General features: G+C 39.8%; 2 protein-coding genes across 4 annotated transcripts in view; one reads left to right on the plus strand and one right to left on the minus strand.

Moving 5' to 3' along the window:
* Positions 1-16,836, minus strand: LOC137983211 (peroxidasin homolog). Of its 3 annotated transcripts, none has more exons than XM_068830407.1 (14): positions 16,495-16,836; positions 15,969-16,328; positions 13,788-14,042; positions 12,393-12,647; positions 10,971-11,225; positions 8,969-9,229; positions 7,670-7,783; positions 6,278-6,320; positions 4,410-4,479; positions 3,716-3,769; positions 3,097-3,147; positions 2,558-2,608; positions 2,055-2,105; positions 1-1,110 (listed from the first exon to the last, which is right to left on the minus strand). In XM_068830407.1, exons 1-14 carry the CDS (start codon positions 16,595-16,597, stop codon positions 1,015-1,017), a joined length of 2,019 nt encoding a protein of 672 aa, XP_068686508.1. In that variant the 5' UTR covers positions 16,598-16,836; the 3' UTR covers positions 1-1,014. The 3 variants fall into 3 exon arrangements, with proteins under 3 accessions (XP_068686508.1, XP_068686507.1, XP_068686509.1); XM_068830406.1 differs by having other exon boundaries at positions 4,410-4,482; XM_068830408.1 differs by lacking the exons at positions 12,393-12,647; positions 13,788-14,042 and having other exon boundaries at positions 16,495-16,835.
* Positions 15,382-26,296, plus strand: part of LOC137983190 (uncharacterized) — a 17,662-nt gene continuing 6,747 nt past the window's right edge. The window contains exons 1-12 of the mRNA XM_068830376.1: positions 15,382-15,655; positions 19,076-19,140; positions 19,865-20,227; positions 20,345-20,896; positions 21,214-21,549; positions 21,902-22,042; positions 22,459-22,700; positions 23,746-23,851; positions 24,360-24,620; positions 24,758-25,015; positions 25,718-25,981; positions 26,228-26,296. The exon at positions 26,228-26,296 is cut by the window's right edge and continues 192 nt beyond it. Of these exons, the coding sequence (XP_068686477.1) occupies positions 19,086-19,140; positions 19,865-20,227; positions 20,345-20,896; positions 21,214-21,549; positions 21,902-22,042; positions 22,459-22,700; positions 23,746-23,851; positions 24,360-24,620; positions 24,758-25,015; positions 25,718-25,981; positions 26,228-26,296 (2,647 nt within the window). The 5' untranslated portion in view covers positions 15,382-15,655; positions 19,076-19,085. The remainder of the gene's footprint in view (positions 15,656-19,075; positions 19,141-19,864; positions 20,228-20,344; positions 20,897-21,213; positions 21,550-21,901; positions 22,043-22,458; positions 22,701-23,745; positions 23,852-24,359; positions 24,621-24,757; positions 25,016-25,717; positions 25,982-26,227) is intronic.

Below are 26,296 nucleotides of genomic sequence, written 5' to 3' on the forward strand. Positions count from 1 at the left end.
TTTCACAATTAAAATTTTATTCTCGTTTTACATGGAATACTTGGAAGCAATACTTAAATTCAATAAAAACTTTCAAAATTAGAGAAGTCTGATACAACACGGGTTTTAAAATACAATTCTATATAAGAAAAATAAATAAAATTACTTTGGAATTGTTTTTATTAATCTAATTTACAACCCAATGTTTCTGCATCCTTTCGATTTCTAGTGATCCATAGTTGCCTTTAGGGGAAGACATTGTTGCAAAGTGGATAATAGTCTCTAAAAACGTTAACGAAAATATAAAAGAAAACCAGGAGTCTTCCTCTGAAGTTCTAAACGTTACAGAGTCGTGTTTATCGTTTCCGAACATGTGAGGAAAACGTTTATTTATACAGGTTATACACGGATTTAACATATAAAAAATACAAATTTAAATCTGACAGGTATCCGCGTATAAAAAGATCCCCGATGGATACGGACATCGCTGTTTTATTGTTTTTTTTTTCCAAATTTAAAAGAATTAATTTCATTTTTCAATCTAGTGACAAGCAGGAATCCAGAAACTTTTCTCAAGTTTAAAAATAATAATCTTCAAAATAAATTAAGTGGCATGTATCCTTGTAATCCTAAATGTTAATGCATTTAAAGGAAATTCGGCGAGCCATACCAATCTATGGTCCTGCACCATGTCTCCACACTCCGAATCTTTTCGAGGGCAATTCTTTCTCGTATCTCGATTCCCTCTCTTTGAGTAAAGAAGACGTCCCAAGCTTCGGAAGCACGGATAAGATTGCGCTCACTCTTTTCTTGAATATGTGTTTAAAAAACCAGCTTTTTATATCCAATATATAGTACTCTTGCTATTACTTTGCTATAAGAAACAGGTTCAAGGATTGTCTCGGTCTGCATGCGTTAATCACATTTGTTTCGTTCCACGAGAACCACCTAAAAAACACCAGTTTTAGAGAAAACCACTCTCCCATGTCTGATAATAGCTTCTAGCTTGAATAGTGAATTTTGGTTTTACTGCTGCTAAAGTTGTGACACCGCTTCCTCTGCGCCAGTTATCAAATGGATTACAGAATTCGTTGGGTAGGCTTCTTCTAGTTTGGAAAAGGCAGTCTGAAACTATTAAAAGTGAAATTATAAGATCAAGTTACTATCGCCAATCTTGTCAATAATGGGCTAACGCACTCTCATAGCTAAAGTTTTTGAAAAACAACAATTATTGAAGTGCTACTATTCAGATTTTGAAAGTGTGTTTGCTTAACACCTGAGCTTTGATTTTTATCCATAAGCTGTTTACTTTGAGTGCAAGCTTTGGATTGCATGGTCCGCCATTACTCAAGTTCAAAACTGACTGATTGGTCCTCAAAGGGCTGGATCTAGGGAAAAGTGACGTCATTTATTTACTAGAATTTCAGCCAGTAAATGCAGCTAATTCATATGTGAAAAAACGGCTACGTGTAATCACTTCGAGTTTTGATTGGTTTACTGGATTGTCTCCGTCCTTTTTGATTGGCCAACGTTATTACTTTGGTTTTGGTTTTACGATATTCCATTGAAAATCGCTCTACATAACATTGTACATAACATTGTAAACCCCTTCCCCGTCCAGGTCCCAATTCCGTATGAAACCATTATATACGGGTTGAGTTCATTGGTTTTCTCTTCTGCACCAGGAAGATATCCTAATCCTCTAAAAAAATATCCCGATTTTATTCTTAATTTGAAATTATTTGAGTATGCTCCAATAGTACTACAGTGCTTAATAAATTGACAGGTAAGAAAAGCAGCCTACTTGTAGCCATACCCTCGACGGCTACACGTAGGCTATAAGCAAAGTTGATCATCACGAAATGAAAGAGTTGATTTCATTCACGTCAGTCTGCGGGTGTAAACATTCCAAATTTAGAGCACATCACTGCACTCTATCCTACGATAGACCACTTGTAACTATCTGGTAAAAGTTGTCGATTAAGATGCGAAACCAAACTGGTCCTATACATTTACAACACACGAAATTTGCAAGCACCCAAAGATTCGCATTGTTCCACTTCCTTCAATCTTACCTCGCTAATTTTCACGTTATTATCACTCAAGGCACCTTTAACGCTGGGTATCTAAGTGTTTAAAACAAACAGCAACATTGATATCCATAGTTCACTTCACACGAACTGACACTGGACTGAGAACAAAGGAGTCGATCTTTTATGGCAAGACATAAGATTTATTACAAGAAAAAATGAACTTTAGAGTTGCTTAATTTCATTTTCGAACTTCTCGAGAGCCGCCATCTCGAACAAATGTGACCTAAGACGGGTGCCCTATTTTAATGCCTCTCGATTTTTATAGTCGGCGGCACCGGGGATATCGTAAAAAAAAAACAAGGTGTTCTGAAATTCATTAAATTCGTAAACAAACACTTTTGATAGTGAAAATTATGTTTGGTTTAAAGTTGCTTTCTACTGGAGTGGAGGTTCCTTTTAAAAAACAGAGAAATGCTACTCATTTTTTTGCCATGCATACAAGCGTTAAGTAAAGACGAGAGAACTGAAATCGCAGACAAACTTACCTCGCCCATCCTCAAGTTATTCTCACTCATTGCAGCTTTTACGTCGGGAAGCTATTGTATAAAGCAAAGAGCAACCGTGCCATAATTTAGCGAAAGAAGACCATAGAGCGGGATTGAACTAAGATGTAAAGGGGCTGTGTATTTCGATGAGGAAAATACTTCAGATTTACGTTATTTTGTGTTTATCAGCACCGACTGTTTCAATGGCCTCAAAATGCCGCGGAGTCGAGCACTCATATGGAGGCAGTGCGGCCCAGGGGGTAGGGCGCTTGCCTTGGCATCCTGAGACCACTGATCCCTGTAGTCCCTGGTTCAACTTCTCGGCTGCACTTGTAAACAGCCCTCTAGTTTACTTCCGGCTATTTGGGATTCTTAAAAGTTGTTTCCGTGTCGTTTCGTTGATTGTGTCTCGTTGGCCCTGAGAAGCCCCTATGGGAAGCGCAATATGCAATATGGCGGATTTACACGCATGATACGCGCGTGTAATGCTGGTATTCCTGCGGCCAGTACTGTATATGCATGTACAATAGATAGCTTACCTCGCCCATTCTGACGTCATTGGCACTAAGAGAACCCTTTAAGCTTGGGAACTGCATGGATAGCAAAAAGAGTTATTATTATATACGTTAAATTTTGTCAGTTGCAAATATAAAGATTAAAGTTGAACATTTCAAGTAATCGAGGAGAATGGCAACTCTCAAAAACTGTAACTTTCGGTCTTTGTTAAAACACAAATGATTGTATTGTGGTTTTTCTAAGGCGTCCCTAGAGAAAGCGAGGAAGTGGTCTACATTCATGAATTTCCTTTTTTTAGGATCGGAGGGGGGTTTTAAAGAAGACCAGAATCGAAGCGAAAGAACTCCCAAGCGCAAAAAATATCTGATTCTCATAACGATTCTTCCGGTCAGCAGGGAAAACTAAGATATCTGACCAGTTCGATAACATTAGCAGTCGTAGTGAAGATCTATTTTAGGGACGTTAGGTAGCCACTGCTATTTTTTTTCTGAGACTTCGCAAAAGAGCTCGAAGTCCATGATTGACGGACTAAGTGTATCGAAACCGACTGAAAGTCGTTGTTCTTGGTGCTGACCAAAACAATCGCGGTAGAGTTAACGCAGCATACAAGAAAATAATACAAGAAAACAAACTGGTTCTCACCTCGCGGCTAACTCTGATGTCACTAAAACTCACAGCCCCATTTAGATAAGGAATCTGTGAAAAGATTATTTCAGTAAGTCTTTATTAGTGCAAAGCTCGTTCAACGCCATAGAGTGTTTTCACTTGATGTCACAGCGGCCATGTTGGTGTCCCTAAAGAAAGGAACGGCGGCCATTTTGGTGTCCCCAACCAACCCTCCGGGAATTGACTTGATTTGTGTTAATTGTTAATTTCAGTTTACAGTGTCCCCAATTAGTGCTCCAGCGTTAGAACGACTAGACACTTAAATAAAGTTCCTTTCCTTTCTTTTGAGCTCTATTATTATACAAACCTTCTCTTTTGTTTCGGTGGAAAAACAAGGTTACTGATCACGTAAGTGAAAACAATCTATATAGGTTTTACTTGGCATCTAATGGTTTCCTGCAAGAAGCAAGTATGTCACGCTGGTGTTTCATGACAAGGAGAGGTTTTCGCACTACCTGATGTGATAAAAGTGGAGATAGAGGAGGAGTTACATAAAACTTTGTCAAATGTTTGACTTGAGGCGGATTACATTACAATATAATGTAGATTCTCAAGGTCCAATTGTTGGCCCACACTTGTTGGATGGCAATGCTAGGGAAAACGTACAACCGATGCTGGCCACTATCTGTCGGGCAATGTTGGCCCATCATGTTGGCTTTGCAACACGTACCTCTGTACTACCATTGAAGTCTCCATAGAAGGCTCCGGGACCAATATGTGCCTCTTTTGCATCTACAGGCCTGCTAAATGAAGGCAAACGAACTAAGTACCACAAAACCCCTAAATAACTTATTTCCATATTTGTCATCAAAACATCTACATAATAATTTTCTATCGTCCACTAGAATTCTTTGGACTATTCGGAAATTTGACCAAATAATAACAACCAGAACGCTGCAAACAAAGATGGCGGGGAACTGAACGTACAGAAGAGAGAAATTAAAAAAAAAAATTCCTCGGATTTCGGCCATCTTTACTCAAGACCCGAAATTGTCACCACTTTCTATTGTTCTTCCATAACACTTAGCAATTGCTTCATATGCACGCCCTGCATCCAACTACAATTGTAGCACGCATTGTTTCATCAAATCTAACTCAATTCTGAACAGGTTAAATTTTACTAAACTAGCAGATGTGTTGTTCCAGTTTCTCAAAATGACTGGCCTCAGTTTCCATATAAGGTCATGTAGTATATGAAGTATTACTAAAAACTGAACTACGGATATCAGATTTTCAGCATTTTTCATTAGCTCGCCGGAGACAGGCTATCAGTTATTATTAAATTCTCAACCTCGGATAATGCAATTCTCGTGCTCTGATTGGTTCACTCAATCTCGGTTATCAGCTCATATACCTTAGTTTGACCTTATATGGTAAATGATTGATCTAAGTGTTGCCAAGCTAAAAGTTTTTTCGCCGGAAAGCGAAATTTCTCTCTGAAGAAAGCAAAAAAAAGTTTTTCTGCACAGCTGGGTTAAATTCCGACGTTTAGAAGTACGCGAAAAGGTAAAAAATATTTTTGTGACGAGCCTGCGTCTGTCTGACCACAAGGTGTTACATGACATCGCATCAGTTCTCATCAACTTTTTTCGATTTGCTCGCTTTTTTCGCTCGTATTTCGTACTTTCTAAACTTTTGGAGTTTAAAGGCATTTAATAAAACAATTATTCCATTCGCGCTTGTTGGATATGAGACTGGTTATAGCCAACTCGGCGCTACGCGCCTTGTTGGCTATTTACCATCTCATATCCAACGCGCGCTCATGGAATAATTGTTAAATATACCTGCTATACTTAATATGGTCAAGGAACACGTTAGAAATAAAGTGAGCTCAAAACATATTTTCAGGTCTGAGAAAAAATGGCCGACAAAAGCCGTTTTGGACCGGAATTGACCGAGGCAGAAATCGATGCTTCAGTGGAAGAGTTCTTGATCCTGGAGTTTTTAATAAAACGACTATTCCACTCGGGCTTGTTGGATATTAACATGATTCAAGAGAAAATGAGGGGACAAAGAGGGAGGCTCCCCGTCCAGCCCTTGCGATATGTCATGTCCACGAAAGTTATTTTTAGACGAGCGGAAGTCTTTGTTAGCGGAAGTCTGTCTTTCGAGACGTCCGCATGCATTTTGAAAAGACATAATGAATGTAGATATTCATCAGCCTTCCACGTGCGCCGCCATTTTCACTTTTCACTAAGAACCTGAGAGTGAGGCAAGACTACATGCGGACGTCTCGGAAGACAGACTTCCGCTAGAGCAAAGACTTCCGCTCGTCTAAAAATAACTTTCGTGGACATGACATATCCCGGCCAACGCTCTGAGCCTCCCTCTCTGTCCCCTCATTTTCTCTTGAATGATTATAACCAACTCGGCGCTACGCGCCTGATTGCTTATCTATTTCTTCATATCCAGCGTGCCCTCGAAGGATAATTGTTAAATAACCGAGGTAGAGAGAGCCAATCACATCAATAGAAACGAAATATCCGAGATTGAAAATTAATTTTACTAATATTAGCAAATGTAAAATGTCGTTCTTACCTCTTTTCGAAGCTTTCCGGTTGAGTTGACTTCGTCTTGTCATCTGTGAAGACAAAAAAATGAAAGCAAAGAAATAAGAATAACTGAAACCTTCAATTTAAAAGGAGAGTATTAAAGTATTGCGTATGTTCTAGCCGTAGGGAATGTCACCGTTTTTAAGCCAATCGGAAGCGACGTTATAATTCGTGCGGGAAATTTACACGTACGCGTGAGAATCTCGCTCAGCCATTGGCTATTGTTCTGACACAAAGAGTGTTTGTTCTGGGACAATAGGGCATCCACGACACGTCACAATTATTCAAGATGGCGGCGCCCGGAAAATTTGAAAGCCAAAACAAGCGTTTTTAAAATACATTTTTTTCCGGATAAAAACGCTTTCATTGAAAAATAGTTTGAACAATTTTAATTGTAAACCTTATGTTTTGTGGTTTAAAGTTATTTGGTTGTTTTAGTAGAGGTTCCCTTTAACAATCGAGAAATTTTTACACGCACGTGTAAGTTTCCGTTACGAATAGCCCTTATCGGAGTTATCAGCGGTTTTGTCCCATAGACGAAACTAAGGGGTCATTTGACCCTCTGTTGCATGTAGTTTTAAACATGTGGCGGGTTTTTATTATTCTAGCTCCTGAACGCTCGTACTTGGCCTTATATGTCATATTAATTAGAGCATGGTTGCTGATTGCAAGGTGAACAGCACCATACTTGGCAATTTTATCGCGTGAGTTCGTAATACAATGATCAATAAGCGTGCAGGAGTTCACAGTAACCCTTGTTGGTTCAGTGATTAGCTGGTTAAGTCAGTAAATAGCGAAGATGTGTTGAAGTTTAATAGCGCTGGCTGATATTATGCCTGGCGTGAGATCCACGTTAATATCTCCCAGGAGAAAAAACTCAGAATTTTCCGCGTCTATTCATCACTACCTCTTCAAAGTCATTGAGGACACTCACCGGAGAATCGGGAGGTCTATAAACAAACAAATGAGTTTGATTTGCATTTGCATGGTTGTGAACCAGGACTCACTTTGAAACTGAGGCATACAGCAACTCGGAAATGGGCTTATCGGCTCAGTTCTGTTTACTTTGTTTCACAAGTCTCAAGGGAGATTTCTAACCAAAAGAATATTCAAATTTAACCAGTAAGCCCCGTAGCCACGAGTGAATACCGATATATCGAACGGGGCCTGTACTTGGGTTTCACTCACGTGATCAACAGCCATGTTTTTTCAAGGAAAACAAAAGAAGACGTTAGCATAATAATAGCTTTCAATTCCCGGAGGATTGGATCGGGACACCAACACGGCCGCCATTTCATTGTTTGGGGATACCAACATGGCGGCTGTGACGTCATGTGAAATCCAAGAATTGCTTGTATTTCTGGAGATATGAACTTACCCTGTGCCTTTTTGCTTCTTCTTCCACGACACAATATGACCACTGTAGCAATTAGCACGACGAAAAGAACACCACCACCAATAGCCAAATAAGCCCATATTGGAAAAGCCTCCACTTCAATGGAACAAAAAGGACATTAAACAAATATATATATATCAGTATAAAATAATTCAAACGGCTGGCAAAATTAGTTGAACTTGACTTGTTTTGTTTTATAACAAAACCCTATAACAAGATCTGCAATTAACCAAAACCCCTTGTGTTTAGGTGACCAAAGCCTACGTTGCTTACGTTGGCACAACCTTTTATATACCAAGCTCGCAAACTGTGTTGATGACAATGAAGAGAAAATAAATGGATTTTTAACAGGAAATCGTGGCAGCAAACTACACGTCCCTTATCATAAGGCTTTCACCATGCTTTGTTCTGTTCTAAGGCACAAAAAGAAGAACTGCAGCTGCCAAAAAAAAGTCAGAAGCAACCGCCTTCAGTACATGATTATAACTTGCGAGCACCCCGAAGATTCCCTGCCAGCATGACGCATAACTTCCTTGTGTACCTTGTAACAGAACACGCGGGAAAGGCTTTACTATTTGCTTAGAAATGCAATAAGGAAATAAACCGATGGAGACTGAGCGATGGCACATATGCACCATTCGTGAAGCAACCGACCTTTACGGGCCATTTTCGGGTGTCACAATTCCGTTTGTATCTTTAAGAACGGAGAGGATTTAAGTCGTCAAACGTCGCAGTCATTTTTCTTTTTGTTACCTTAAAAACATGTTAAAAGATCGGCTTTCCAAAACAAGTGGTTGGTGTTTCACAAATGGCTTTTCGGACCCGAAAAGTTCTCGGGACGTTCGAGAAACGGGTCCCAGGCCAGGTATTGTGCTTCATTTCTATAGCACATTTTTTATAAGGATATACTCAAATTAAACTAGTTTTACAACAAGAAGAAGCAGAAGAAATAACTCAAAATGAAAATCATGAACGTGATAAAAAGATTTGTCATGAAGTTTGTTTCTTAAAGCAAATTCGTATCATATTTTACTAAAATGACCTCTGATGAAGTGGTTCGTGCACGGTTCTGTGAACATTTGCATCATGCATATTTTAGTGGTTCTTTCCATTATGATCGCTCGTTATCGTAGGGACTGGGGATATGCCAGAGATCCCTACAAGAAGGAAACCTCTCATAATCTTTGAAATTTCCACGTAATCGCTTTTTATACATTCAGCTGTTAATGGTTTTGGAAAGTGAGAATAAAGAAGCTCCACTGAATGATTCCTTTAACTTACCAGTAGCTATTGTAACAGTGACAAAGGCCTCCGGTCCAACTCCCAGCCTATTCAAAGGAACACATCGATACGTTCCTTCGTCTTTAGTTGTGACAGAGGCCAATGAATAGAGGCCTTTACTTGTGTGTGTGATCAGTTTGCCATTATGATAAAACTTGTATTCCGGAGAAGGGTTTGCACGTGCCCTGCACGTGATGTCTAGACGTTCTCCTTCCTTCATCTCGCCAGATGGGATGGTTACTTCTGTGTCCTTAGGTTGATCTTTAAAATTAAAAAAAAAAAAAGAACGACAACAAATGACAATGAATTTCGTTTGATTCAAAGTGAACTTAAAACAGCATCTTTTTTTCCCGCAGAGTCTCGGAGAAGTATTTTCCTTTGTTAAATGATGAATTTCTGTGTCGAAATTAGGTTATTGATAATTTTAATCGATTACAAATTGGTGTTTCCGGGTATTGATTATATTGGTGTATTCTCTTGACGTATTCCGAGTATCATATCAGATCATATGCATATGATCGAATACCTTTTGTCATAACTTTGGCAAGTTTGAAATTACGAAAATATTCCGGCAGAGTACCAAACAATCTCGCTTGGTAATCGTCGTTCATGTACGTCAAGGCTTTTTGCATTCAAACTGGGCGTCGCCATAAATTATTTAACAAATGCAACACGGCCATCTCAGTTGACTTGCTCCCCCAAAGTGTTTTTTTGGCGGATAATTATCGGTTGCAACATCGTAAATATATCAGAGCCCCTTTACGTTTTTGCGCCCATGCATATCATCTTATCTTCGTTTGCCTTTATGTGTTATAATTCTAGTCAGCTGATATAAAGCTTTCTACTTAATATTAAAAAGACCGGTCGGAGCATAATTTACCCCAAATAAAGCACCGCAAAAGCATCCCTTAATGTTTTCCTAGATTTTGCCTATATTAATTTATGAAAATTTGCGAGACCCCTTGGCGTCATGTAATTCTTAAGTACAAAAGGTGCACGACGCTGACATGAAACCATTCCGGGAAATTTGCAATCATTGTTTTATTTCTTTTGGAGGATTTGCGGTTTTATATTCGCAGGATATTTGATGAAAAGAAATTTATTTCATCCTTGGCTATCTATTGTTATTTAAATAACAAAATAAGGTCGTTTGGCGAAAACTAAATGATTGTACTTAATGCTGAATGATATAACCATTGTATAACTACTTGGACTAAACGAATAAAGTTGTCGGCAAAAGAGTTCCAATCGTTTGAAAGCGATGAAAAACAATGACGTGTAAAATTGTACCAAGCTGAAGCCACATGGAACACAGCAAGGATCCGATCGTCAGATTGAGACCAAAAAGTGACAAGAGCTTCGAACAAGGACACATCAACATTTATCCGGCCAAGACGGCAAGCTAGAGGAAAGCTAACAGGCAAATTGATAGTTTTTCACGTAATGCTATTTTCCTCCCGGCACGTCTGATGATGGTTGCTTTTTTTTTTTTCAATTTTCGACTAAAGCCGCATCAGAGAAACTTCAACATCGCCTTTTGTTTTCATTTCCTCGGGATCTGGTAAACACGGTAATTCATATAGAGATTTTTTCCGATGTCGACAAGGGAAAAAATTCTATCTGCAGTCCGTTAAAAATGGGCAATATACCATCTTTTAGATGTTCGAAAATCCTAGGAGAGGCAGGCAAGCAAGAAATTTTACAACAAATGTTCCGAAAATTCTGGATCTCAAATCGTCTTCCGAACAGATATTTTCAGAAAATTGACGTTGGGTACCCCTGGAGGGTCTGGTCGTAATCTACGATATAAAATTTTGACTTGCTCTCATAAGGTCGTCTTCATTTATGCCTTTCAGCCTCTATCAGTTCCTTGAAGAACCGTAGCTCTGTTCTGATTTAAGTTGCGCGTTTTTCCTTAAAATATATCAATGAGCAAGACACTGAAAACTTGATCCAAATTTCACTAAAGATCTGCTGCAGTAAAATTTTCGGTGTCACTTACATAACATGGTTATTGTGGCAGATGCTTGCGTCGATCCAAGGTAATTTTCCACCGTGCACGTGTACACCGCTCCATCATCTTCGCTGCTCAGATTGGTCAAAGTAAGGGTGTTTGACGAAGAAAGGACAGCGCTGCTTCCTAGTTTAGTCCACGTTATCTTCGGTTGTGGATTACCAGATGCACTGCAGAGTAGGCTGATCCCATTTCCCTCGGTAACCTCTTGGGATAATGGCTGAAGCGTTATCGCAGGAGGGTCTGGAAAGCATAATAGGAAAATTATCACAAGATGAAAACCGGGTTTAATCACACTCAATATTTCAGGCCAAAGATATGCTTGCAAACGAAGTAGCTAACAACGTCCAGTCTTGTTCGCTGTAGATAATAATTTGTTCCTAGACATTCTGTAAACTTTCCGTTCTCAACAACATCGCAAACGGCACAATTTGAGTGTTTATGTCAAGTTCAGTCTATTCAGTCTTGCCAAGCAAAAGTACAATATTTATTACATGGCTAGTGTTTCCGGCCGATATAACGCGCGCTCTGATTGGCTAGGAGCAGCTAAGCGCTAGGGCATTATTTTCCTGTAATGCAGGATACAAGGATGCATCTAAGCCAGTCGCTCGCCATTTTAACCTGCCTAACCACTCCAAAAAACACATGGCTATCTGCGGCCTTTCCCTACATCTAGGTACGACGGAAAGCCGCAAGAATCTGGAACAAAAATTCATCTTTCAAATCGGCACCCTTAATCCTCACGGTATTAACGAACGCTTTTCATTTAACTAATATATTCCTATTTTTCACGTTGCCATGTTACCACCAATAGCGTAGCTCCTACTCTACTATAAAAACTACACGTAACCCATAATCCCTCGATTCACTCTGACGAAGGGCTAACGCTCGAAACGTCAGCTTTTAGAATCTCTGTACGGTGGCCAATTTACATTATCAACTCCGTTGATAAAACCAAATTTTTGTATACTACTTCCCCACCGACGCAGCACCACAGTTTCTTTAGAAACTACCCCTTCATTTTTAGGGTAAAAATCCGTTAAAAATCGGCAATATACCATCTTTTAGATGTTCGAAAATCCTAGGAGAGGCAGGCAAGCAAGAAATTTTACAACAAATGTTCCGAAAATTCTAGATCTCAAATCGTCTTCCGAACAGATATTTTCAGAAAATTGACGTTGGGTACCCCTGGAGGGTCTGGTCGTAATCTACAATATAAAATTTTGACTTGCTCTCATAAGGTCGTCTTCATTTATGCCTTTCAGCCTCTATCAGTTCCTTGAAGAACCGTAGCTCTGTTCTGATTTAAGTTGCGCGTTTTTCCTTAAAATATATCAATGAGCAAGACACTGAAAACTTGATCCAAATTTCACTAAAGATTGCTGCAGTAAAATTTTCGGTGTCACTTACATAACATGGTTATTGTGGCAGATGCTTGCGTCGATCCAAGGTAATTTTCCACCGTGCACGTGTACACCGCTCCATCATCTTCGCTGCTCAGATTGGTCAAAGTAAGGGTATTTGACGAAGGAAGGACAGCGCTGCTTCCTAGTTTAGTCCACGTTATCTTCGGTTGTGGATTACCAGATGCACTGCAGAGTAGGCTGGTCCCATTTCCCTCGGTAACCTCTTGGGATAATGGCTGAAGCGTTATCGCAGGAGGGTCTGGAAAGCATAATAGGAAAATTATCGGAAGATGAAAACCCAAAGATATGCTTGCAAACGAAGTAGCTAACAACGTCCAGTCTTGTTCGCTGTAGATAATAATTTGTTCCTAGACATTCTGTAAACTTTCCGTTCTCAACAACATCGCAAACGGCACAATTTGAGTGTTTATGTCAAGTTCAGTCTACTCAGTCTTGCCAAGCAAAAGTACAATATTTATTACATGGCTAGTGTTTCCGGCCGATATAACGCGCGCTCTGATTGGCTAGGAGCAGCTAAGCGCTAGGGCATTATTTTCCTGTAATGCAGGATACAAGGATGCATCTAAGCCAGTCGCTCGCCATTTTAATCTGCCTAACCACTCCAAAAAACACATGGCTATCTGCGGCCTTTCCCTACATCTAGGTACGACGGAAAGCCGCAAGAATCTGGAACAAAAATTCATCTTTCAAATCGGCACCCTTAATCCTCACGGTATTAACGAACGCTTTTCATTTAACTAATATATTCCTATTTTTCACGTTGCCATGTTACCACCAATAGCATAGCTCCTACTCTACTATAAAAACTACACGTAACCCATAATCCCTCGATTCACTCTGACGAAGGGCTAACGCTCGAAACGTCAGCTTTTAGAATCTCTGTACGGTGGCCAATTTACATTATCAACTCCGTTGATAAAACCAAATTTTTGTATACTACTTCCCCACCGACGCAGCACCACAGTTTCTTTAGAAACTACCCCTTCATTTTTAGGATAAAAATCCGTTAAAAATGGGCAATATACCATCTTTTAGATGTTCGAAAATCCTAGGAGAGGCAGGCAAGCAAGAAATTTTACAACAAACGTTCCGAAAATTCTAGATCTCAAATCGTCTTCCGAACAGATATTTTCAGAAAATTGACGTTGGGTACCCCTGGAGGGTCTGGTCGTAATCTACGATATAAAATTTTGACTTGCTCTCATAAGGTCGTCTTCATTTATGCCTTTCAGCCTCTATCAGTTCCTTGAAGAACCGTAGCTCTGTTCTGATTTAAGTTGCGCGTTTTTCCTTAAAATATATCAATGAGCAAGACACTGAAAACTTGATCCAAATTTCACTAAAGATCTGCTGCAGTAAAATTTTCGGTGTCACTTACATAACATGGTTATTGTGGCAGATGCTTGCGTCGATCCAAGGTAATTTTCCACCGTACACGTGTACACCGCTCCATCATCTTCGCTGCTCAGATTGGTCAAAGTAAGGGTATTTGACGAAGAAAGGACAGCGCTGCTTCCTAGTTTAGTCCACGTTATCTTCGGTTGTGGATTACCAGATGCACTGCAGAGTAGGCTGGTCCCATTTCCCTCGGTAACCTCTTGGGATAATGGCTGAAGCGTTATCGCAGGAGGGTCTGGAAAGCATAATAGGAAAATTATCGCAAGATGAAAACCGGGTTTAATCACACTCAATATTTCAGGCCAAAGATATGCTTGCAAACGAAGTAGCTAACAACGTCCAGTCTTGTTCGCTGTAGATAATAATTTGTTCCTAGACATTCTGTAAACTTTCCGTTCTCAACAACATCGCACAGTCTATTCAGTCTTGCCAAGCAAAAGTACAATATTTATTACATGGCTAGTGTTTCCGGCCGATATAACGCGCGCTCTGATTGGCTAGCAGCAGCTAAGCGCTAGGGCATTATTTTCCTGTAATGCCCACGGGCCGATTATGGTTATGCAAATTAGTTTTGTCTTCTTTAGGACCGTTCTGTTGGCCATGTAATAAACAACTTAATAACCTCGACCGTTCGGTCGTTACAGCAAAATCTCATACCTCGGCCTGGCTGTATTGACCTCGCTCCTGCTCGGTCAATACGGCAAGGCCTCAGTTTGAGATTTTGCTGTCACGACCTCACTCTCGGTTATAACGTAGTTATAACTATAATTACCGATTTAACAAACAGCAACAACAACTATAAAACATATAATTTCTTCGTGGGTGAAAGAGATTATTTCAAGTATGGAACTTCCAAGGTGATTTTAAAATCACCTCAAAAGTGTTTATTAATGCACCCAACAAACACGTTGGGCATGATGCCAGACATCTTTTAGTGTTTTTCTTCAGGCCCTTTAAAAGCAAGTGAACCTTGACATAATCGAAAAGAAAAAAGAAAATTCCTCCCGCACCCAAGGAAACCTTTCTCGAATAGAACATTACTATGAAAAAAACTGTGAAGCGTAAAATAGCACAGATTAGAAAAAAAAAGTTGCTTGCACCTTTTTTATGCAAAATCTGTACTGAAAACTTCAAGAGCTACCACATTTATAACATAAAAATAATATTCAAAGTTTCAATATTATTTCTACTATTTCAGTATTTTCAAAAAACTATGAATAATTAAGTAGTGGCCTTGCTTTGCGACCATCGTGATCGCGAGCTGCTCGTCAAGGAATCAAGTTGCTTGCTTTTTAAGGGAATCGTCAAGGAATCGGGTTGAACCACAAAGTCGTTTCCCAAATAAGACATAATAGTTTCATTTGCAATGTGTGACGCTTTTAAATTTTGACACCCTCCTCGAAATGGCAGTGTTACTGTCGATTCGAAGATGTTTAATATTCATCCATCACCTAAAAACTCCAACATTTGATACCTTGAAGAGGAAATTAAAGTCCTACCAAAGGTCAAATTTTATCAAATATTTGGACGCTTATACGTACTGATTTTTGACATAAATCCCTCGTCACTTAAACAGAACATTTAACTGAACAATAGCGAACTTGACAACCATGATGTCGTGTACACAAATCTTTGAACATCGCTGAAATATCAAAGTCAGGGGGCAACGAATTTAAACCCGTTGGAAGTGAACAACAGTTTACCAGTGTAATGAACCCGACAACTGCTTCCTAGCAGATTAATGCATTAGAGGAGGATTAAGATTACATAAGGAACCGCATTCCGTGGCTTGATAACTTACCATATTTACAACAAAAATGCAGTTTGCGTCTTCAATGAAAATTTGAGGTAAGAAAGTTTTGAACTATTGTAAATATGTACATACATGAAAAAAGGAGTAACTGGATCTATGATGGTTAAAGGGAGAACATGGCTGAAATACAAAATCGTGACACCGCTAAAATTTCGAGTGTAGTGATCTCCGCTGCAGTTGTGTAGCAGCTCTCCTCCACTGGCTGTTGTTGCAAAGCTGTGATTTGTTTAGCGATATATATAACGAAAATACCATCAAGTTTTCCCTTTGTCTTAGCACGGACGTTTGAGAATTACTCACTTGGGAACGTTGAGAATCTACTGATCGATTTAATATAATAATGCTTACGTTTAATATCCAAGTTAATCACGCTCGGTGTGGTGAAGAAGCTACTTTGAAATGCGCATTGGTAACGTGTCCAATCTTTAACGGTAACGTTCCTGACCGTCAAAGTGCCGTTGGTAATAAAAATGCGCTGTGGATTATCATATATAACCTTGCTTCCCGTTAGTGTGGATTTGATCGCTAAACCAGCCCATTGTTCGCTGTTTACGGGTTCCTCTCTTGTCCATGTTAGCAGATGAAATATATTTGCTTCCTGCTGTTCTTGCGGAGTCAGTTCGTATTCGCAAGGTAGAGAAACCTCTGAACCAACTTCTACGCTAATAACATGGTTTGCTTGCTGTCGAAAGGACCACTGAAATCCCTCTAAAAGGAACGAAAGCAAATAAGCAAAGCAGTCAAACAAGGCGAACTTCTAATGACCTTCGATAGGAAATATTTTAGCGCTATTTCAGCGAAGTTTTACACCACAACAATCTTATCGCGTCAAGATATTCATACAGAAACCTCTTTAAAGTTTGACGCTACTTACCCAACAAAACGAAGCTTTGTATGAGATAAAAAAGCGTATAAACGGCCTTCATATTGCTGAGTTCAATCCGTCGTTTGCACATCTTTCGGAGTAACTCAGGCATGACAAGCTTTTGTTATTTTCGGAATTTATTTTGGGAGCTTAACAACCCTTGATTTCCAAACAACAACAGGTAGGTTTTTCACGATTGACGTCAGCTTCAATTCTTTTGTTACAAGATTGTTGTATCCAAGTCTAGTCAAAATACTTTGTGGCAAAAAATTATCTCGAACTTTCGTTCACCTTTCGTTACATTACAAGCGTTGATACTTCTTGAGACTGATCGTCGTGTCGACAGGAAATTGAGAAATGTTCCGGAGTTGATGACGACAGCAAAAGTAGACGGCACCTCTTCCGGCAAAAAAGAGCCGTGCCTTAACTGCATTAAAATAAATGCAAACGAAAGGCAAAAGGTTGCCGATGGGGAAACCCCTGCCTAACTTAGTTACTAATCAATTCATTGAGACAGAAAATCGGTATTAAATGACTCTCCTTGTATTGCGTGCGTAACCAGGTGGTATTAAAGTGTATGGAAAACTTTTACGACCTTGTGAAGCCACTAAAATTTTAAATTCTCTTTTGTATGACCCGTCATTAGCTTGGAAATTGAATGCAGCTGACGAGAGAAAGATACCGCTTTATTTTTTCCCTGAATTTTTGACAAAGGAAAAGGACTCGTTGTCTGCCTTCCGAATTTCGACTAAGGAGGCAGTTATTTGACAAATTTGTTTGAAACAGCGCTTCATTTTTGGATAACTATTGTGTTAGGGGTCTGCAAGGTAATGTTGGAAAAAAAATTCCACAAGATAAAAGAGACAATGAAAAAAGGAACTGGGAATTTGGCAACTGCACGCTAACTATAAGCTTCCTCCTAAAGGAGGCCTACCATCTGCCTTCCAACGAATTTGAATATGCGAACGGTCTCATAATTCTAGTTTTGACGTTGTCAGTGAATTTATCCTCACAGCTGAAACAGTTAGTTGACTCACAACCTTCTTTCTCGAATCTCACCTTCACATAGAATTCTCAAGAGGCTGAGAATTTTCATTATGCCCTTGTTCAGCAGACAACTTTCCATAGACAAACATAATTTAGCATGATGACGTCTTACCAGCTTAGGGTCTTTTATATTCATAAAGACATAGTATGAAGAAAACGCCCGCAGTCATTTTATGATATAGGTTTGCATCACGATACGATTATAATAAGGTCTCGCAAAACATCAGCTGTGGGGGATGAAAGCGTGACAAAGAGCCTTAAGTCCTCGCTGACTTTGGCATGTAGTGTCCGCCTCAATGCTGGATGGTTTCTCTGGGCAAATCGGTTCTGGTTTCCTAGTTGAAAGTTTACCCTTCATATAATAGTTGTGAGGCCGACAACTTCCAGTTTCTAAAATTTCTTTCTTCCCCTGGTTTTAAAGCTTCTATTCCTTATGAAGAGCGTAGTCTGTCACTTCAAAAGCGCACCTTTCCTACCTTTTCCCTTGTTTTGACGTTACATTTTCAATACATCCGGCTTTGAAAGGTAAGCGAACCCAATTTTGGACTTAATTAGCCTTTCGCTCATGATAAATGTAGTTTGTCGTAGTCTTATTTACTTTCTACGTACAACTCGCACTCATAATTCCTTTCGTTTTCAATATATAAACTCTTTACGTGACAACTGAGAAATTTTAGGAAATTTCGGCCTTCCTAAAAAGAAGCTCGAATTTTTTTAAAAGTTACTGTATTCATGTGTTTTTAGTTGCAAATCTCCATGCAATTGAAGATTCATGCAGTATACATCAGTTGTATTTTTTTGTCATTAGAGGCATCTAAATTCATTTAGGGAGAACATTGAGAAGTTAAAGGAAGCTGACTTCGTTACGAGGTGATAGAAATTATGATGTGGAATAAAATACAACTGAAGACTGTAAAAGAATTGATATCGATATTAAATGGCAAGCTAAACATAAGTTTTCTGCGTTTTGGACCCATTCTGAGAAAAATAATAAAATATTCAGGGATCTCAAGAAAAAAAAGGCAAAAGACACCAACTTGGAAATGCTGTCAACGAAATCTCCGAAATCTCCGGTTCTAGTTTGCGGAGACGAAATCTCCGAAATCACCGAAATCTCATGTTCTAGTTTGCGGAGACATAACTTGACTGCTTTTACACCAATTTTAAACCAAACTGAATAAAACCATCACCGAATGCAGTTTAGAATCAAAATTTAGTCGGAAGTTGTCAAAAAAATGTTTCAGGATTTCTGTTTTTGTGCTTTGTTGTGTAAATTGGTTCGTTTACACCGAACGTTCTTGCGCAAAATCGATTATGAAAAAATTTGCGCATTACCTTGCTCTGCTAAATAATATATCTTCGAATCATCATTTATGTGTTCATTTTTTCTACGTTATTCATCATGATTGGCCAGAGGAATGGATTGCCCTTTGGTTTTTTCGTCACTCAATAAAAAAAATAAAATAAATTGTCGGTGAATATGGAAAAGTTTTCAAAGGCCTTTTAGCATGTTTTGTTTTTTCTCTCTCTTCCTCTCTTTCAGAAACCATGCAATGATTGTGACGGCCTTATGCATCTGGAGACTCTTTTCACTCCTACAACTATCATGTAAGATACATGTTTGTGTCTCGCTTTTTCATATCTACGTACTAAAGCCCATTCGCACCAGCATTATAGTTCTGTTTCAACGTAAAATCCCCTAGGCTCGATTTCCGCCGCTCTCTCGTGTCCGGTCTACGTTCCTCCCCGAGGAGCGCGGGCTCGTTTCCCGAACAGCGGCTGGAAATCGAGCCTAAAAATCCCCTTGGAAATGATTTATTCATTGTAATGCAGGATTTCATTTCATGAAAGCCACTAATATTGAGAAACGCGCTTAAATGGATTTGACTCCTTTCACGCAGCAACCATGTTGAGTCCCGAGGGACTAGAACCTTTTGTTTTCGCGCTGTAAAACTCGTTTCCAAACACATGAACTCGAGGCTCAGCCTACGAAATCTATTGTTTTTGGCCAAAATATGCCCCGCGTGATAAGGGTCCATTCTGATATCCAAAGCGAAATGTTTTGCAAGTCTAAGCGTTTGCTAACCATATCCAGCAAAAAGCTAAATGTCAGGGTTAGCGTTATTTTTAGGTTAGAGCAAATGCAGTCGTTTACCTTTACTTGGGGATACGAGCTTGGGGGAAAATTTGTGAAGTTAACAGTCCGAATTCCTAGACACGATTGACGGAGAGCTTAAAGGGACACTTCGTTACGCTCATCAAAATAGGTTGTTTAACTAGTTACATGTGTTTCTGGGCATATATCCGTAGTTATCTCTGATTGTTTTCGCAGACTCCCTGAGGTGGAGCATCACACAACCACAAGATGTGCACCAAGGTTCACCCGCCACCTTAGCATGGACGCTCTTATCACTGACACCGCAAGAAAGTTCGGCCGTAAATCAATTTGGTTTCATTCTGTTGGAACGAGAGATGTTCCTCTTCAGCAATCAATGGCAAGTTATGGCAATCAAACGGCTTTATGGTGGAGAGTACGTTGAAATTGGAGCACCCAACAACACGTTCGATGTTATTCCTGGATCCGACATGACACTGAGGTTGAAGAATGTCACGGACACTGATTTGACTCGATATCGCTGCACCCTGCTCAGCTCTCTTGCAGCGTCCAAGAGCATAATGAAGTTGGAAGTACAAGGTGAAGAGTAGGTTGTTTGTCTTAAAGCAACTTTCCTTTAACGCTCAGTGGAATTTCATCAAAAGGTTTACTGTGGTCTGTAACGTTAGTTTTCCAATTTTGTTCATTTGCCTTTAGATTTCCCTGTAAACGTGCGACTTGTTGGTGGCAGAACTCCCAATAAGGGTCGCGTAGAGGTATACTACAATGGATACTGGGGCACGGTATGTAGCAATGGCTGGGATATTCCAGATGCAATAGTTGTGTGTAGAATGCTAGGATATCTTGGGGCCTGGACCGCAAATTGTTGCTCCGATCATCGAGGAGGGACTGGTCCTGTGTGGCTCAGTCAATTATCCTGTACCGGAAACGAAAAGTCTTTATCAGATTGCGGCCATAGTAACTGGGGAGAGAACAACTGTGATCATAGACAAGATGCAGAGGTCATATGTCACTACCCATCGCAAGAGGACACTTTACACCATATGAGTACCAAGACAAGTCCAGCCTCATACAGCTCACCGATGACATCAGCTACGATCCCACCTTCTCCATCCAGGACTTTGCAAATAGCCTCCGTTTTCACCACCGATTGGCTGTCTAGCTTGGTCACGGGTGTTGAACCGACTGCACTAAAACCTTCCCCTTCAGGTGCGGTAATGACCTCAGCCATTACTACCTCACCACCAGGTAAGTCAAAAAGTACAAAAATGGGATTTCTTTGATGGGGTGTTCAGATTAGATAACTAAAGGTTCTACCTTTACTCGTTCATTTAGGTTTATCTTTCCATCCTTTGCAGGAGGCAGAAAAGTCTTTTGCCATCTTCCTGAATCCTGCCAGGATCGTTACGTTTTTCTCTTTTAAAGGCGACGATCAAAGCAGTACACTTCTTAACAACACGGGTTGAGTGCCAAGAGTTGGTGGTCCGCTCTGTGATAATTAACAACAATAATTAGGTCAAGTATTCATTTGTGATGTTTTAAATCGTTCCTTGTTCTCTTCACAGATGTATATGTAGAGTTGGTAGATCACCTACATGGACATTTGAACCAAGGCCGCGTGTTTCTTTACTACAACGGCCAATGGGGAAAGATATGTGATGATTCCTGGGACATCCTTGATGCTCATGTTCTGTGTCGCATGTTGGGGTACATACGAGCCGTTGGTCTGGCTAGTTTTGGTGGCGCTAATTCGGGACCAATGTGGTTGGACGACTTAAATTGCACTGGAACCGAACATACGCTAGCAGCTTGTGTTCATGGTGGCTGGAGGATAAGCGACTGTAACCATGGCAAAGATGCCGGGGTGATTTGTGACACCAACCACACAGTTCGAGCAAAAGGTGAGATAAAATCCATTGTAAATCAGGCAAAATACACTAATTTCGAGATTGGTTTAGTTTTTCCGCAGGGAATGCTTTCTTTCGTGCACTGGTTTTATGGCCCAAGTAATCATCGAGAAAACACGGCCCTGTTGTTCCCTTTTATGTAAGAGATGTACCAAATTTAACAACTAGCCTTCGAGTTAAAATGATATCCGCTTAACACAAGCAGAATAAATATCACTTGACCATTGTTTTTTGGCTCCGAAATCTTGAAGATTCTTCTGCTTGAAACAAAAATGCCATTGTCCTAACGATTTTTCATTATGTCGAGGCTTGTTTTTAACCTTACTTTGTTAATGGTTTGTTTCAGATGCAAGCTGCAACTTTGACACGTGGTATTGTCGTTGGGATAATGGCCCTGGTAGCCCCGCATCCTTTAAGTGGACTCGCCAGTTTGGGCCCACACCATCTATTCACACAGGACCATCGCGGGATCATACCTCTGGAATGGGTACACTAGAGTATTCTGTGTCATGGTCCCTTTTAGAGAGCTCAAGTTCTGCGATTTTGACCAAACGTTTTCAATTATTTTGTGATCGTTCCGACCAATATAACTGTGTTCATAATACGGGTGAATGCCAACATTTTCTGTTGCGTGCTCACGTTTTCAACTTCCAGATTTGCAAAGAAAGGGAAGGAAATGTACATATGTTAAAGATGAAAGTGCAGAGAAATTGTTTCAATTTGTTCATTAAACGCTAATTCGTGTTTGCAAGAATCAGTGTATTGCATTCTAGGAGGGAATCCCGCTTTTTCTGTCATTTATGAACCGCACTGTGATGATCTAGTCCTGGGAGATCGAGAAATACTCCTTCTTCAATTTTTCTGGTTTGGAATTTCAGATGCTAAGCTCGTCTTCCGTTGTAGGGTATTACATCTTCACAGAAGCTTCAGGTCGATTGAATGGTAACGTTGCTAGACTGATCTCACCAAAGATACAAAGCAATGGAAATGCTACATGTATGGTGTTTTATTATCACCTCTATGGACAATCCATGGGAAGCCTGAGAGTTAAAGTTCGAGATCGGGTTTTGTGGCAGATTTCAAGAAACCAAGGGAACAGCTGGTACAAGGCGGCAGTTCCCCTTATCTTTGATGGCATATATACGGTAATGACGCCATGAATACTATATTTTTTTGAAATGGATTTGTTGGTCAGTGGGTAGGTGACAACAAACAAATTTATTTCTCAGGAAATGACTCGAAGATTGAACTTGTCCCAAGTCCACTGACCCTTGAAAGAACAGGCAACACCACTATAACCACAAGGCCACTGGCCCTATAACTTCGACATAACTGGTTTTTGAATAGACCATTTTAAAGTTCTGTGCTCAGTTACGACGTCTTTCAATAAAAGTGAGGCTGGAGTTGACCCTGCTTTTATACAAACCTCGTTGCTTTTCCAATGTAAATCATATTGTTGTAATGCTTACGAGTTTCTATTTACATGAGAAGAGCAGTGAGGTTTGTATCAAAACAAGGTCAACTCCAGCCTCGCTTTTATTCAAACGCCTGGTATAAACTGAGCACAGAACTGTAAAATGGTCTCTTGTACTCCAACCCCAACTTTAGCAGAAGGAGAAATTAAACTTCTAAAAACCTTAAAAGATTTATAAGCATAACATACAGAGTTCGTCAATACAATTCCTTGACTCGGTTGACATACCCTTCAAAGAAGACTCCACACAGTTTCCTAACGTCAAGACACGGTTCTATCACGCTTCTCACCACTTTTCTTACACAGTTTCTAAGATAAGATGAAAAACGAAAGGAAAATGAAGCTAGTATCATAATACAAAACAACAGACACCGAAGGGAATGATATTTTAATGATACGTACGAAACAGGCTTGAACCTTTTAACAAACATGGCGCATTTCTTCCAGGAAGTACTTGTAACCGCGCGAAACTGGATACTAATCTGGCAAACTAAACCGCTGGTTAACAAACTCAAACTGAGCACTCATCATCCCTGCGAAAGGTTGTTGTCGGGCTGCAGCTCCGGCCACGAGGGTCACTCCACTCAGACCACTCTTGTAATATTAGAACCTAATCTGTTTAATGTAGTCGTACCAAAAGAATAATCGAGGATGTTCAAGGGACTTTGTATCTTGCAAGAATCATTTTACTCCTGTCTTACCGTCTATTGATATAGGTAACGTTTGAAAGCGTGATTGGAGCTAGTGCGTTTAGTGATATAGCCGTCGACGATGTTGAATTTCAAGAGAACACAGTGTGTGAGAAAATGGCCGAGTCTTTAGGTACGTAAGAGAGTTCCATTCGTGATAGCAAGCTGGTTTGCACTGATTTTGTTATGAACTGTTATTTCCGCTGAAACTTTGCAATATGCCACCGACAACACCGTACCATTTTTTTTGACTATTGCAACTCGTCTTATTAATGTGAACATCACTTGGCTTAATTAAATTTGACTTAAGCGTGCAACAAATTGATGATGGTGACGTTATCTTCATTGAGTTGTGCCAATGCCAGTACTCGTTGGTTTTAACATTTTAAGACCTCTTGCTTGTTAATATTTTATAGGTAATATCAGTATTATCATCTAACCATTCAGGTCGTTTTTATCGTATATCCATTCGTATATCCATATCATCCGCATAGTTGATTTGATGACATCTATCCAGTTATTCCTCCTTTAATGATACCCCCCCCCCCTAATGACAGCCCCCCCCCCCTCCCCCATTCTTCCACAAAATGTCAGCTAAATTCTTCTTTTCTCTCATGTTGTACTTTAAATTGTTTCAACAGCTCCTTCTAAGATCATTTGGATTTCGCCAGGAAGAGAAGTTGAAGTTGGTAACAACGCTACCTTTGTGTGCACAGCCACTGGTCGGCCCACTCCCACCGTTCTTTGGAAGAAAACGAATGGCCGGGTTCTAACCATAAGTCGAATCGGGGCTGCCTTCCTAACATTATTCAACGTTACAGAGATAGACAGTGGAATCTACCAGTGTTCAGCGATCAACGTAGTAGCAAACGATACGAAAACAACTGTGATGAACGTCAAAGGTCAGTACATGTCCTTAGGCCACCCTCGTCGTAGTTACCGTGGCGTCGTCAAGTTTCTTTGATCGGTTATTCTGTACTTTATTTGAAATCATTTATCTTCCTTTTAAGTGGACGTAGCTTCCTTTTCTTTTTCGTAGGAGGACCAAGGGATACCAGTATCATATCCAACGTCTCTTACAATGTGGCTGCTAATGGAGAACATGTTGCTTTGCAATGCTCGTCGAAAGGCTTTCCTCGTCCTGTTTGTCGAATTTACCACAATGGCAAAGAGAAAGGAATCAATGGCAGCGAATATATTGTTCGCAACTTTAACAAACTGGATGAAGGAGAATATACGTGCAACTGCTCCAATGCAGAGGGTGTCGGCCAAGATAAGTTGACCCTTACTTTGTATGGTGAGTACTGAGAACAAAGTTTAAAACCAATGAGAAGACAGGTGTTCTTTTCACAATTTTACTGGAATACTTATGGCCAACGAGATTGAACCAGCAAAATTGGAAAAAAATCATTGGGACTGTTGCCCGTGTGACGTCCTTTCAAATCCTTGTTCAGTTATTACATTTCATGAAGTATCTATGCATTAGGAGGCAGACAAAAAATCTATCCTTAAGACCTCGTTCCCCAAGCAATGTTGAACTGTTTTGAAACTGGGCTAAAAAATCGAGACGAACAAATCTTGAATTAGGCCACTTTCCAAAATACCATAGTACTCTTTTTATGTCCACCCAAATTTTGCATAAGCATTGTTTCCAGTTTCTCTTGGGACTTACAATGGTACCAAGAGAAAACAAGCAAAATTTGGATGGACAAAAAAAAAGAGTATTATGATATTTTCGAAGGTGGCCTATCGACAATGACTACAATAGATAAGATATGTCCAGAACTGCAAGAAATTGCTCATATCCCATTCCCTTTTCTTGAGAAATGCCCAATCCATTTAAATTTATTTCGTTTTATTGTCATGACATCATCTTTTTGCAGTCGTTCATGAAAAAAAGGAACATACAACTCCAAGGAAATTGTTATTGAGGATAGTTATTTTGTGATACGGGCTATAAGTAATAAAAATGTGAAATACTTTTTTTAACCTTCCACAGAATCCCCAAGAATTCATTCCATTTTTCCTCATCATCAACTCGCAAATGAAACGGGCAACTTTGAGCTGTTCTGTAATGTAACGGGAAACCCAAGCCCAACAATAATATGGACCAAAAATGGTGATAACAGCAAAGTATATCCTAGTGGGAAATTTCTGCGAATAGAAAATGCTGACAGGAGCGACTTTGGCTCATACAAGTGCATGGCTGTGAGTTTACGCAAGGAGAATGCTACTGCGATAGCAACAGTTGAGCTAAACTATTGTAAGTCTTTTTAATTTTAAACACCTTTCAGGTTAACTTAACCACTCAACCGCTTCGACTTACTACTGCTGGTTTCTATTTTATGAGTTATTATACCAATTGCATAGCTTTTCGGGCACTCAACTACATTGAGAGCACAATTAACAACAAGCTAATAAGCAAGATATACGTCAGGCGTTATGTACTGCGTTTTGTTGGCTGTTACTCACATGGATTGTAAATGAATTTCTTCATTCTATTCTCTAGATTCACCTATTATTGACTTCATCTCTGGCAACATCACAGTCCTGGAAACGGATATAGACAATGTCACTC

This window comes from Montipora foliosa, chromosome 13 (assembly GCF_036669935.1).
Source record: "Montipora foliosa isolate CH-2021 chromosome 13, ASM3666993v2, whole genome shotgun sequence".
NCBI lineage: Eukaryota > Metazoa > Cnidaria > Anthozoa > Scleractinia > Acroporidae > Montipora > Montipora foliosa.

Excerpts from the sequence above, each read along its gene's own strand:
- LOC137983211 (XM_068830406.1), bottom strand. The coding sequence starts at position 16,597 with ATGCCTGAGTTACTCCGAAAGATGTGCAAACGACGGATTGAACTCAGC. Across the intron at positions 12,648-13,787 it reads TGCCACAATAACCATGTTAT|ACCCTCCTGCGATAACGCTT; the intron begins GTAAGTGACACC and ends TATGCTTTCCAG. Across the intron at positions 9,230-10,970 it reads TGCCACAATAACCATGTTAT|ATCAACCTAAGGACACAGAA; the intron begins GTAAGTGACACC and ends TTAATTTTAAAG.